General features: G+C 34.3%; 1 protein-coding gene and 1 long non-coding RNA gene across 2 annotated transcripts; one reads left to right on the top strand and one right to left on the bottom strand.

The window, feature by feature from the left end:
* Positions 1-7,943: 7,943 nt before the first annotated feature.
* Positions 7,944-9,706, bottom strand: LOC113561483. Its single transcript, XM_026967979.1, has 2 exons — positions 8,876-9,706; positions 7,944-8,069 (listed from the first exon to the last, which is right to left on the bottom strand). The coding sequence occupies exons 1-2, from the start codon at positions 9,704-9,706 to the stop codon at positions 7,944-7,946; spliced, it is 957 nt and encodes a 318-aa protein (XP_026823780.1).
* A 1,880-nt stretch (positions 9,707-11,586) lies between these two features.
* On the top strand, positions 11,587-13,232 carry LOC113563586. Its single transcript, XR_003407514.1, has 3 exons — positions 11,587-12,425; positions 12,502-12,661; positions 12,879-13,232. It is a non-coding gene; the product is annotated as an uncharacterized LOC113563586 (long non-coding RNA).

Raw genomic sequence — 13,232 nt, 5'->3', positions numbered from 1 at the left:
CCTGAAAATATTAAACGTAAATTAAACGTAAATATTAAACGTAAATATTTTATATTTCCAATTTTGACTTGTTATATAAACAATAATACACATTTTATAATTAATGAAGAATTTTTTCAAGTTATTTCTTTCTTGATACTCTTTCTTGATGACAAAGATGTGTAATGAATCCAGAATAAATCAATTCATCAAAACAGAATAATAATTCTGCATTTTGTGTGTGAAAACAAGTAAGTCTTTATTGTTAAAAATAGTGATATAAGTAAGGTTCTAAAATTTGAAGCAAAGAGAAAAAAATAACTTTATTAACTAAAAATAATTTCAGTAGGTCCTTACAAAAAGTTTGCCGAATCATCAATTATGAAAGTTTATTAGCTGCAAAAAATAATTCTTTTTATAGACACGGAACAAGAGAATGATATGAGAAGTGATAAAAAGTGGTGAATCATAGTACATATACTTTAAATAAACATACACATGGAGAGAAAGTAGTGTTCACAAATTGTTCAAACAATTAATTCTTACAATTGACTCAACAATGATGATACAGCCCAGATAGCACAGAACGTCCTATGGACATGCATTTTATGTCCAGTTTATGTCCGTACGTCCATGGACATGAAACGGACGTTCATCGTATATCCCATTTGGGACATTCGTGAGTGGTCACTATTTGGACGTCCACAATATATCCGGTCTTGGATATCAATTTGTCTTTTGTTTCTCGGCTCGCGGTTTTCCCGTCAACGTGTCCCGATCTCGATTATTTTGTCTCATGGAGAAAGCGCGGTAATTCTTCCAATACTCCGTAGTTTCGTTTTCCATGTTTTTGGAATATAAAGTGATCTATGCATATGTATTACTTACAATAAAACGGTAAGTAGATTTTATTGAAATTTTAGATGTATATGAATGATAGCTTTAAGGTTATAACTGAGAAAGAAGATCAGGTGACATCGCATAATATAGGTTAGATCTTTATTTTGCAGATAAATATTATATTATAAAGTACAACGTATTGTGTGCTAGTTCAATTATACGTAACAAATAATAGTATAATTTTAAAAAATGCCTAAAGTAAATAGAAAATATTATGCACGTGCAAAAGTATAGCAGATGCATATATTAATATCGCAGAATCTATTCGTGATTGTTCTTCGACTAACACATTTTCAGTTTCAAGATCTGATGATATATCATCAGTAATGTTTGAGAGAGATAAACTCGTAAACACAACTTATTTAAATAAAAAGTTGAATAAAAATGTATCGGTAACCATTCATAGCGATAATTATAAAATAAATAATGATGAAGAAGTCCTTGGTAACGACAATAATAATGATTCAAATGATATTGAGAGCTATAATGATGATAATGCAATTAATCGCAATTTTTTAAACAATTTTCATCGTAATGAGGATGATATCAGTTTTACATCACAATTGCAAGGATGAGCTATTAGAAATCGGATAACTCATGTCGTATTAAATGAATTAATGTCATATATAAAACCTAAATATCCAGAAGTTCCTCGTGATGCTTGTTCTTTATTAGGCACTATGAGAAAAGTAAATGCAGAAGATATTGAACCAGGACGCTATTATCATTTTGGAATAAATCATTGCGTGGAGAAACTTGCAAAAACATCACAGTATTTATTAAAAAATTTACAGGTAATCGAAATTGCCATAAATATTGATGGTTTGCCTTTGTCCAAAAGTTCAGGGAGTCAAGTTTACCCTATTTTATGCAGTTTATTTAATAATTACAACGATGTTGGCATTATTGGGATATATTATGGATATGAAAAGCCTAGAGATGCAAATAAATTTTTACAATCTTTCGTAAAAGAAGCTCAACATTTGATTACCCATGGTATAACAGTTAATGGAATGATTTATCCATTTAAAATTAAAGTTTTTATTTGTGATATACCAGCTTAGTCTTATATAAAATAAACGAAGTCATACAGGTTATTATTCGTGTAAAAAATGAAGCTAAAGGTGAATATTATTTAAATAGAGTGTGCTTTCCTTACTTAGAGATTTCCAATGTAAGAACAGACAAAAACTTTAGATTAAAATCACAATCAGATCACCATACAAGTACATCGATATTAGAATTAATTCCAAATATAGATATGGTGTATGACTTCCCATCAGATCCAATGCACTTACTTTTCTTGGGAGAAGTTAAAAAAATAGTTGTCTCTTTATGGTGTCATGGAAAACCTCCGCTAAATTATCATGGCAACAACTATCATTAATATCAACGTTTTTAGAAAAGCAAAGATGTAATATACCATGTGAGTTTAATAGAAAACCAAGATCATTATTAGAATGTAAAAGATGGAAAGCCACTGAATACAGGACACTTTTATTATTGACCATCATGCAACTAATGCACACAGTGAATTCGTATTCGCTAATGATAATACGCGCAACATGATCGGCGTGCGGCGCCACTTGTAAGTTCGCTACTCATGCATAGTTAAAATATATTTTCGATTTTTTCTAACATGTAGGAACAAAAATGCATTAGTACACGTTTTCTTATAAATAAAACCTCTTCACTAGAAAAAATTTCATGTTTATTAGTGGAAAAATAAAAAAGTTGAGTTCTAGAACTCGTATTTTTTTATGCAAAAAAAGGTTTTTATGCAAAAAAATTAAGTTTTATGTCAGTAGATAGCTTTCGAAATTCTGGATATTGTGTATATTTATAAAATTGCGCTATTATGCTTCGTTCAGAAGTTATAGCCGAAAAACGAAAATTTCATCGATTTTCGAGAGTTGATTTCACCCCTTAAACATGTTTCGTTGCAATTAAAAAAAAGGTAATTATGTACTTTAACGGACCAACCTCCGATGACCTTGACCTTGACATATGTTGTCAAGGTCACCTTCCCGAATGACCTTGAAGAGGTTTTAGCCGTCGCTCGTTGTTTATTAAAAAGTTATTAACAAAAGAAGTTTAATCATTTTGCACGAATTTTCAGCTGTCCACGCGAAGCAAGGACTTGAGTTTGACATATATTACAAAGGTCACCTTCCTGAATAACCCGCACTAGGTTTCACCCTTCGCTCGTTGTTTGTTAAAAAGTTATTAACAAAAATGTTTAATGAATATAGCATAATTTTGCGATACCATATACGTTTACGAAAGAGTATATTTGATGGAATTTTAGCTTTAAATCAGAAATAGGTTTGGGTTAGGTTATATTTTCCGAAACTGGAGCCCCGGACACATACGCTCGTTTTCAGCATGCTTCGCGGAAGGACGGGGGGAAGGGGCTTTGCCCCTCCCCCCGCCGGAATCCGTGGCGTGTACCAGGTGATCAAAATCTGCACGGTGAAATCTGTTACACTGGCCCCGGCGGGGGGGAAGGGGCTTTGCCCCTCCCCCCCCGTCCTCCCGCGAAGCGGGCTGAAAACGAGCGTATGTGTCCGGGGCTCCAGTTTCGGAAAATATAACCTAACCAGGCTAGGTTAGGTTAGGTTAAGTTAAAGCAGAGAATACTTTGTATTTAACTGTTTGTGCTTTTGGTTAAAGTGAAGAATACTTTGTACTTATATTAAAAGAAACTATTCTATATATTAACAATTCACTGCTTTAAATGACTTTCCTTTCTTCGTTCATATACATATTCGTCGTTTATATCTTTCAATATTCAATATTCTTTCAAAATAACTACTATATTTTCGAAATTTCTTTTGTTAATAACTTTTTCACAAACAACGATCGACGACTAAAACCTAGTGCGGGTTATTCGGGAAAGTAACCTTTGTAATATATGTCAGTATCATATTCTTGCTTCACGTGGACAGCTAAAAATTCGTGCGAAATCATTAAACTTTCTTTGTTTATAACTTTTTAACAAACAACGAGCGACGGCTAAAATTTCTTCAAGGTCACTCAGGAGAATGACCTTGACAACATATGTCAAGGTCAAGGTCATCGGGGCTGAGTCCGTTAAAGTACATAATTACCAAAAAAAACACGGATCGAATATTTTTATCCCCTCTACAAACCTACCGAGTTTCATTCAAATCGGAGAGGGACACCTGGGATACCTTCCTTGTAAGTCACGATGAATACTTAAATCTAACTTTACACGTAGCAACGACAATTTTATCCAGTTCAAAACATATTGATCTGTATTTAGATTATGCTAAATTATTATTACGATATTACATTGAAACATTCATTATCTTATACGGTAAAGAAAATACATCGCACAATACACACAACTTATTACATCATTGTGATGATGTAAAAAAATTCGGACCATTGCAAAAATTCAGTGCTTTTCCATTTGCAAATTACATGCAATCAATACTTAGAATGATTCGTAAACATGATATGCCTTTGGTCAAATTGTTTGCTGGATAAGTGAACAAAATAATTATATATCCTAATTTAAACATAAGACAATGTAATAACCTCAACTTTTAAATCCGCATTTTAATGGTCCGTTTATCAATTGTCACAATTATAATCAATTTAGTAAAGTTGTGTTTGAAAAATTTGTATTAACAAATAAAGAACCTGATGATTGTTGCTGTTTGCTGGATGGAAGTATTATAGTTATTCAAAATTTTGCTTCTAATAACGAGAATATTATTGTAGTTGGAAATAAGTACAAGACTCTTCAAGATTTTTATACCAAACCTTGCAAATCTTCAAAACTAAATATTTATAAAGTCCATGATCTTGGCAATTTACAGACTTGGGATTTAGACCAAATTGCAAATAAATGTATTAGTTTAAGTACAAAAATATATACATTATTTTTCCTTTATTACATGCACAATTATAAATGACAAAATACGTTATTGTTAATATGTACACGAAATTCAGAGCATTATGTGGAATTTCTTTATTTCTTTATTTTAGTTTATTTTATTTATTTTATTTGTTTATTCCAGTTAATTTAATAATTTTACAAATTTACTATAAAAACGAGATAATAAACAATAAACAAAAATATTTTTGTTTTATTTTTATCAGAAACATATTTTAATCTGTTCTTAATAACATATTATTTCAATACATATTTATAATGTTATTATCGCTACATTATTATATGGAGAGTTATATGGACAGATTACAATAATAAAACTTTTATAATAACTATATAAATACAATAATATTTTCTGCAGTATTTAATATCTTTTTTACTATAATCTGTGTTTATCATTATTCATATTTGTGTTACTTTACTCTAACTTGTATAATTATCTGCTTAAATACTCTTTCATACCTGGGTTAGAAAAAAGATATATTATTTGTGTTATTGTTAGGGTCACAAACTTCAATGTCAATGATATTTTTAATGATTAATGTTCTCATAGTGTTTGTTCCAGTGTGAGGAACACGAACAGACTTATAATATACCAAAGAAAATTGCGCTTTTGTTTTGAGGTTTATGCAGAAATGGAGAAACCGACGTGGACGATAGTACAATTTTTGACGGATAACACTGTTGAGGCAGTACCATCTGGCTGGATAGAACACAATAAATGTTATTGGCCTCCATTTAAATACGAACAAGTTATCGCTGCAATTCGAAAAAACAACATGGAACGAAATACATGTGGGCCATGTTATGACATTATTACGTTTCGGAATAGCACATATGGTTAGTAATATGTTATTTAAAGAAATGTTAAAATTAATATGATTTTTCTAAATTATATATATACATACATACATGCATACATACGTGTGCGTGTGCGCGCGCGCACGTGTGTGTACACAATATATGTAAATACATATATACACATATTATTGCTATTGTTCGCTATAAAGTAAATATTTATTTGTATTATTTTAGATGATTACAATATGGCAAGATTAAAAACAAGAAAAGCCGAATGCACATCCGATCTAAATTTAGAACCTGAAGGAAGCACAAAAAGAAAAAGGATGAAAAATCAACTATACTTGAGCGACGATAGTGACCAGTGTAACAGTGTCCCGATAAAGCACAAAAATATGAAAGGTTTATTTCAGTATAAACAAACATTATTCTTTAAAGTTATCGTATAAGTATTAAAATCTATTCTAAAATATTATGGAATACCTGCCCAAACAGCACCAAGTCGACTGTTAGTTGACTGTCAGTCGGCAGAAGAAGTCTAAAGTCGACTTCAAAAAGTCGAAATCAGGCTGAATGTCAACTTATAGTCAGCTAATGGTCGACAAATGACTCGACTATAGTCGTCTATCAGTCAGCCAAAAGTGGACTTATAAGTTGACTTTATGGCAATTAGAAGTCGACTTTCGAAAATAGTCGACCTTAGGTCGACTTTCAGTCTATAATTAAAGTCGACAATAAACCATCCAACAAATAGTTGACTAAATGTCGACTTAAAAAGTTAACTTCAAGTTGACTGAAAAATGCCGACTATCAGCCGACAAACAGTCATTTGTGCTGTGTGGGTGATAAAGAGTATACTAATTTTTATTTTTAATTATTGTGTTAGTGAATAAAATGGTGAAAAAGAAGACACTAGACATAGTACAAGATTCTAGTGAAGACTCTGAAAATTCTGAAAAGTCTAATAACAGCCTTCCAAAACATCCGGAAATGACAGGTATTATATTAAGAAAATAATCACTTCAAGTTCCATTTTTTAAACTAAGATTTATATATAGATATACATAGATGAATTTAATGTAGAATCATAGATATATGTAATCAGTTAATTTATTTAAATATTATTATCTTAAAACTTTTCATATTCCTTTCATACTTTTCATTTTCCTTTCTTTTTTTGATCTTTTACATTTTAAGTTCATAAATTTTTCGTTTTTGATATTGAAGATTAGTAATTAATAAAAATGTATGCATTTCTTTAAGATATAAATCAAACATTATGATGAATAAAAATTATATTTTTTCTAATGTAAAATTGTAAATATAATTAATTTTGTAGAATCAATAAATATTAAGATAAACTTACATGCAAACACGAATGGCTCCAAAGCAATGGAACGAACATCGAGGCGTGACTTGCTAAATAATATTGCTAATAACGGAGTTTCTTTAAATAATTCTCCTCGTTCATCCATTCGAGATAATAATGGTATGTATTTTTTAAAGAATTGTAAATTACTGTTATTCGACAAATAAATGGAACATAATGTTTTAAAACTAAACATTCTTCTTCGATAGATAATGAGCAATTTTTCAAAGAAATTATTCGTCAGCAAGATTATTTTAAAGCACAGTTGTGGCAGATGGCAGAGGATGTGAGAGAAGTAAAAGATGCCATAACCGGTAATCTGATGCGACAAAATCAAGATAACAACAAGCAGCAAGATGCAAGATACATTTATTCCTTAGATTTACCATTAAGAACTGTAGAAGATATGAAGAGACTGTGGAGAAATTATGCTCTGCGTTCGTCCGAGTAGAATAATGTAGTCATGTTCCATGCTACTCCCTTCAACAAGCATCTTTAAAGCTTCGCGCCAAAATAAAGATTTGCGGTCGCAATAGCGCTGCCTCGCCGCGCGTGCGCAGTACGTCTTCATGATTTAAAGCATGTCACAAATCGAAACTGGGAAGAAACAAGAAGTGCACAGTAATCCTTGGGTGAGGGTGGGAAAGTTCTACTCGGACGAAGCATTCGCATAATTATGATCGAACTTCACTCAGGAGTTCGTTTGATCATATAATTATGCTTTGCGTTTGTCCGAGTAGAATAATGTAGCTATTCAAAGCTGACGATTTGTGACCAGGTAATCTCGGCTGATTCTAGCGAGACAGCCGGGAAATACATATAATGTATGTGACCTGGAGTATAAGTTCGGTTGTAAATTATAATATATACGAAGAATAGAAATTATAAAAGTAGTAATAATCCATTAAAGACAAGCAATGTTAACGGAGCCATATGAAAATATTAAAAGAAATGAAACATACGCCAATGGCATTAAGCATGTAATTCCTTAAAGGAAAAGTCGAATTGTGTAATAATAATCTGCTGGAGACATCTCCTGGAGATATCTCCTGGAGAATCTGAGTTCCAATGGGAGCTCAAAGATACGAAAAGATGTGACTGTAAGCACAGAATGTAAGGAACATTACAATTAGAATATATATATATGTAACGATATATACAGGGTGTAACAAAAGTCTGGAAACGGTCGAATATTTCATAAACTATGCATTTTAGAATGAAATGTTTCAGACAAAAGTTGTTTGGTTCGAAGAGGCACATAAGATGGTGTCATTGGTTTGACCTTGAGTGAACATGCCAAAGTCAGAAAGAGTTCAACTTTGTTTTTTTAAATTGAACACCCTATTTATTATTGCATATCCTTGTAGCTTACCTCGAGAGCTTTCCAAAACACTATATGAAAGTATTTTTTCGCTCATTACTCTGTGAGTTATGAGGCTTGAAAGTTATTAGTACCGCCGGCATTAGCATTACCCAAGGTGTATCGCATGGAGGTTGCACGGTCGGATTTACACCTCGTGTGTGTGTGTGTGTGCGCGTGTGCGTGTGTGCGCGTGCGTGCGTGCGCGTGTGTGTGTGCGTGCGCGTGTGTGTGTGCACGGCAGGGATCAGGACCCCGGGGCTCGTCACTGCTCTGGTATTTCAAGACTCCAAACTCTCCCTGCCGTGACGTGTATTTGTTGTGCGTGCGTGCGTTTCGTTTAGTTGAGTAAGTGTTCAAATTGACCTCCGTCTGCTGCTTGACAGTGGCCTAGTCGTAGATAAAAATTATTTAAAACATTTCGTCTCATCTCTGCCGAGATAAGATCGCTTTGCTGTATTATACGTTCCCTAAGGTCCACAAGGTTGGCAGGTTTTGTTTCGTATACATTATTTTTAAGATATCCCCAAAAAAAATAATCGACAGGTGTAAGATCTGGTGATCTAGCAGGCCACTCTATTTGACCACGTCTTCCTATCCATCGATTTGGAAAAGTATTGTCCAAAAATTGCCGTACTGCTACTGCATAGTGTGGCCCTGCACCATCTTGTTGGAACCAAATATTTTCTATGTTCCCATCAAACATATTTTCAAGAGCGGGTATGACTTCATTTTGCAATAGCTCCTGATAGATCGCCGCGTTCAAATTCCCATTAATGAAGAATGGCCTGACAATACCACGTTCGCAAAAACCCGCCCAAACGTTAAGTTTTTGGGGATACTGCGTGCGGAGATCACGCATCCAGTGAGGATTTTCATCACTCCAATATCGGCAATTATGCCGATTTACCGCTCCGTTTAATTCAAAAGAAGCTTCGTCGAAAAAAATTATGTGATCAAAATAGTTATTATTATCGTCGTATCGACGCATCATTTCGTCGTAGAATTCATTTCTTCGATCAAAATCATCTTCCGATAGCTCCTGAGTGATTTTAATTTTGAAAGGATGCCATTTCTCTTTCACTAAAATACGATGAATGGACATTGTACTAATATCATGCGCCTGTGCTGCCTTCCTCACAGTAGAATGAGGATTTTCAACGAATGTTTGCATCACTTCTAAACCCTTATCCAAGTTTGTCGCTAATTTTGGTCTGCCAGTGCGTTGTCGGTCCGTGACGGATCCTGTTTCATCAAATCGAATGACCGTTTTCTGGACTGTAGACTTCGCAATTGGTTCACGATCTGGATAAGTATTGTTAAATAAAGCAGCTACTTGTTCATAGGATCTAACGCGGTCACCATATCCTCGCATCATCAGTAAAGTAATTCTTTCTCTTTCGGACAATGCCACCCTGGATGCCACTGAAATTTCACTCAGTTGCTTGATAGTTTGTCGCAATACGAAGAGCTGGATGTATCTAGGACAGGAAAACGTTCGACTACAGGTCAAATCAGAACGATTAATGTAGCTAAACTTTTATTGGAAAAGTACTCTGAAAAGTATAATAAGTATGCCCGTAGTCGAACGTTTTCCTGTCCTAGATACATCCAGCTCTTCGTATTGCGACAAACTATCAAGCAACTGAGTGAAATTTCAGTGGCATCCAGGGTGGCATTGTCCGAAAGAGAAAGAATTACTTTACTGATGATGCGAGGATATGGTGACCGCGTTAGATCCTATGAACAAGTAGCTGCTTTATTTAACAATACTTATCCAGATCGTGAACCAATTGCGAAGTCTACAGTCCAGAAAACGGTCATTCGATTTGATGAAACAGGATCCGTCACGGACCGACAACGCACTGGCAGACCAAAATTAGCGACAAACTTGGATAAGGGTTTAGAAGTGATGCAAACATTCGTTGAAAATCCTCATTCTACTGTGAGGAAGGCAGCACAGGCGCATGATATTAGTACAATGTCCATTCATCGTATTTTAGTGAAAGAGAAATGGCATCCTTTCAAAATTAAAATCACTCAGGAGCTATCGGAAGATGATTTTGATCGAAGAAATGAATTCTACGACGAAATGATGCGTCGATACGACGATAATAATAACTATTTTGATCACATAATTTTTTTCGACGAAGCTTCTTTTGAATTAAACGGAGCGGTAAATCGGCATAATTGCCGATATTGGAGTGATGAAAATCCTCACTGGATGCGTGATCTCCGCACGCAGTATCCCCAAAAACTTAACGTTTGGGCGGGTTTTTGCGAACGTGGTATTGTCAGGCCATTCTTCATTAATGGGAATTTGAACGCGGCGATCTATCAGGAGCTATTGCAAAATGAAGTCATACCCGCTCTTGAAAATATGTTTGATGGGAACATAGAAAATATTTGGTTCCAACAAGATGGTGCAGGGCCACACTATGCAGTAGCAGTACGGCAATTTTTGGACAATACTTTTCCAAATCGATGGATAGGAAGACGTGGTCAAATAGAGTGGCCTGCTAGATCACCAGATCTTACACCTGTCGATTATTTTTTTTGGGGATATCTTAAAAATAATGTATACGAAACAAAACCTGCCAACCTTGTGGACCTTAGGGAACGTATAATACAGCAAAGCGATCTTATCTCGGCAGAGATGAGACGAAATGTTTTAAATAATTTTTATCTACGACTAGGCCACTGTCAAGCAGCAGACGGAGGTCAATTTGAACACTTACTCAACTAAACGAAACGCACGCACGCACAACAAATACACGTCACGGCAGGGAGAGTTTGGAGTCTTGAAATACCAGAGCAGTGACGAGCCCCGGGGTCCTGATCCCTGCCGTGCACACACACACGCGCACGCACACACACACGCGCACGCACGCACGCGCACACACGCACACGCGCACACACACACACACACGAGGTGTAAATCCGACCGTGCAACCTCCATGCGATACACCTTGGGTAATGCTAATGCCGGCGGTACTAATAACTTTCAAGCCTCATAACTCACAGAGTAATGAGCGAAAAAATACTTTCATATAGTGTTTTGGAAAGCTCTCGAGGTAAGCTACAAGGATATGCAATAATAAATAGGGTGTTCAATTTAAAAAAACAAAGTTGAACTCTTTCTGACTTTGGCATGTTCACTCAAGGTCAAACCAATGACACCATCTTATGTGCCTCTTCGAACCAAACAACTTTTGTCTGAAACATTTCATTCTAAAATGCATAGTTTATGAAATATTCGACCGTTTCCAGACTTTTGTTACACCCTGTATATATCGTTACATATATATATATTCTAATTGTAATGTTCCTTACATTCTGTGCTTACAGTCACATCTTTTCGTATCTTTGAGCTCCCATTGGAACTCAGATTCTCCAGGAGATATCTCCAGGAGATGTCTCCAGCAGATTATTATTACACAATTCGACTTTTCCTTTAAGGAATTACATGCTTAATGCCATTGGCGTATGTTTCATTTCTTTTAATATTTTCATATGGCTCCGTTAACATTGCTTGTCTTTAATGGATTATTACTACTTTTATAATTTCTATTCTTCGTATATATTATAATTTACAACCGAACTTATACTCCAGGTCACATACATTATATGTATTTCCCGGCTGTCTCGCTAGAATCAGCCGAGATTACCTGGTCACAAATCGTCAGCTTTGAATAGCTACATTATTCTACTCGGACAAACGCAAAGCATAATTATATGATCAAACGAACTCCTGAGTGAAGTTCGATCATAATTATGCGAATGCTTCGTCCGAGTAGAACTTTCCCACCCTCACCCAAGGATTACTGTGCACTTCTTGTTTCTTCCCAGTTTCGATTTGTGACATGCTTTAAATCATGAAGACGTACTGCGCACGCGCGGCGAGGCAGCGCTATTGCGACCGCAAATCTTTATTTTGGCGCGAAGCTTTAAAGATGCTTGTTGAAGGGAGTAGCATGGAACATGACTACATTATTCTACTCGGACGAACGCAGAGCATAATTATGATCGAACTTCACTCAGGAGTTCGTTTGATCATATAATTTTTAAAAATACCAGAAAACTTCGAACGTTCGGTAATAACATTACATATCCTACACAAATTCCGTAAAATAACAGTTGAATATTGTAATAACATATGAGTTTTTGCAGACTGCAGAAACATCTATAGTAGGGGGCACATCTCCTTATAACTTTACAAAACGAAATTTGTGCCGATTGGTGAGTAATGAACTTGCAGAACAGTATAGTTGGTTGGGCGCTAAACTCAAAAGAAAATTTTGTAATCTTCGAATTGCAGATCTGTTACTAGGTAAATGTATTATTTTATATTATATTTTTCTAGTAGCATATACAGGGTGTCCCCGAGTAAGTGTAAATATAAATATATATTTATATATTTATATTTATACTTATACTTATGCATGTATACACATATTCATTTCAACTGTCTATATGTAAGAATAATATATTGAAGAAATAAATCCTTTTATCTTCGTAAAATTATACAAATAATACTTTTACTATAGCTGCAGGCACTGCATATTCTAATACTTACACCAAATTGGAATTGGAAAAGGCAATACAAAAGTGGCTAAAAAGAGCTAAAAAACGACATGATGCTGAAAGAAAAAACTTAGAGTACGCGAAGATGACATCCCATAATTCTTTATATCAGCCAAACATTTATTGTTTTCTTCACTAGATATAATAGATATAATTTTATGTAATAGCTTTATTAGATAACTCTCTTTTAAAGTTTTATGACTGATTTTTTATTTTTAATTTTTATTGTTTTGTTTCTAAAGTATACGTGTATTTTAAATCTAAAGATCTTAATTATTAAGTTAAATTAAGATAATTATTTAATTAAGACAATAAGA

This window comes from Ooceraea biroi, chromosome 2 (assembly GCF_003672135.1).
Source record: "Ooceraea biroi isolate clonal line C1 chromosome 2, Obir_v5.4, whole genome shotgun sequence".
Taxonomy (NCBI): domain Eukaryota; kingdom Metazoa; phylum Arthropoda; class Insecta; order Hymenoptera; family Formicidae; genus Ooceraea; species Ooceraea biroi.
Note: the sequence above shows the minus strand (reverse complement) of the source record. Positions and strands in the feature narration are given on the sequence as shown.

Excerpts from the sequence above, each read along its gene's own strand:
- LOC113561483 (XM_026967979.1), bottom strand. The coding sequence starts at position 9,706 with ATGCGAGGATATGGTGACCGCGTTAGATCCTATGAACAAGTAGCTGCT. Across the intron at positions 8,070-8,875 it reads GATCACCAGATCTTACACCT|TCACATCTTTTCGTATCTTT; the intron begins GTCGATTATTTT and ends CTGTGCTTACAG.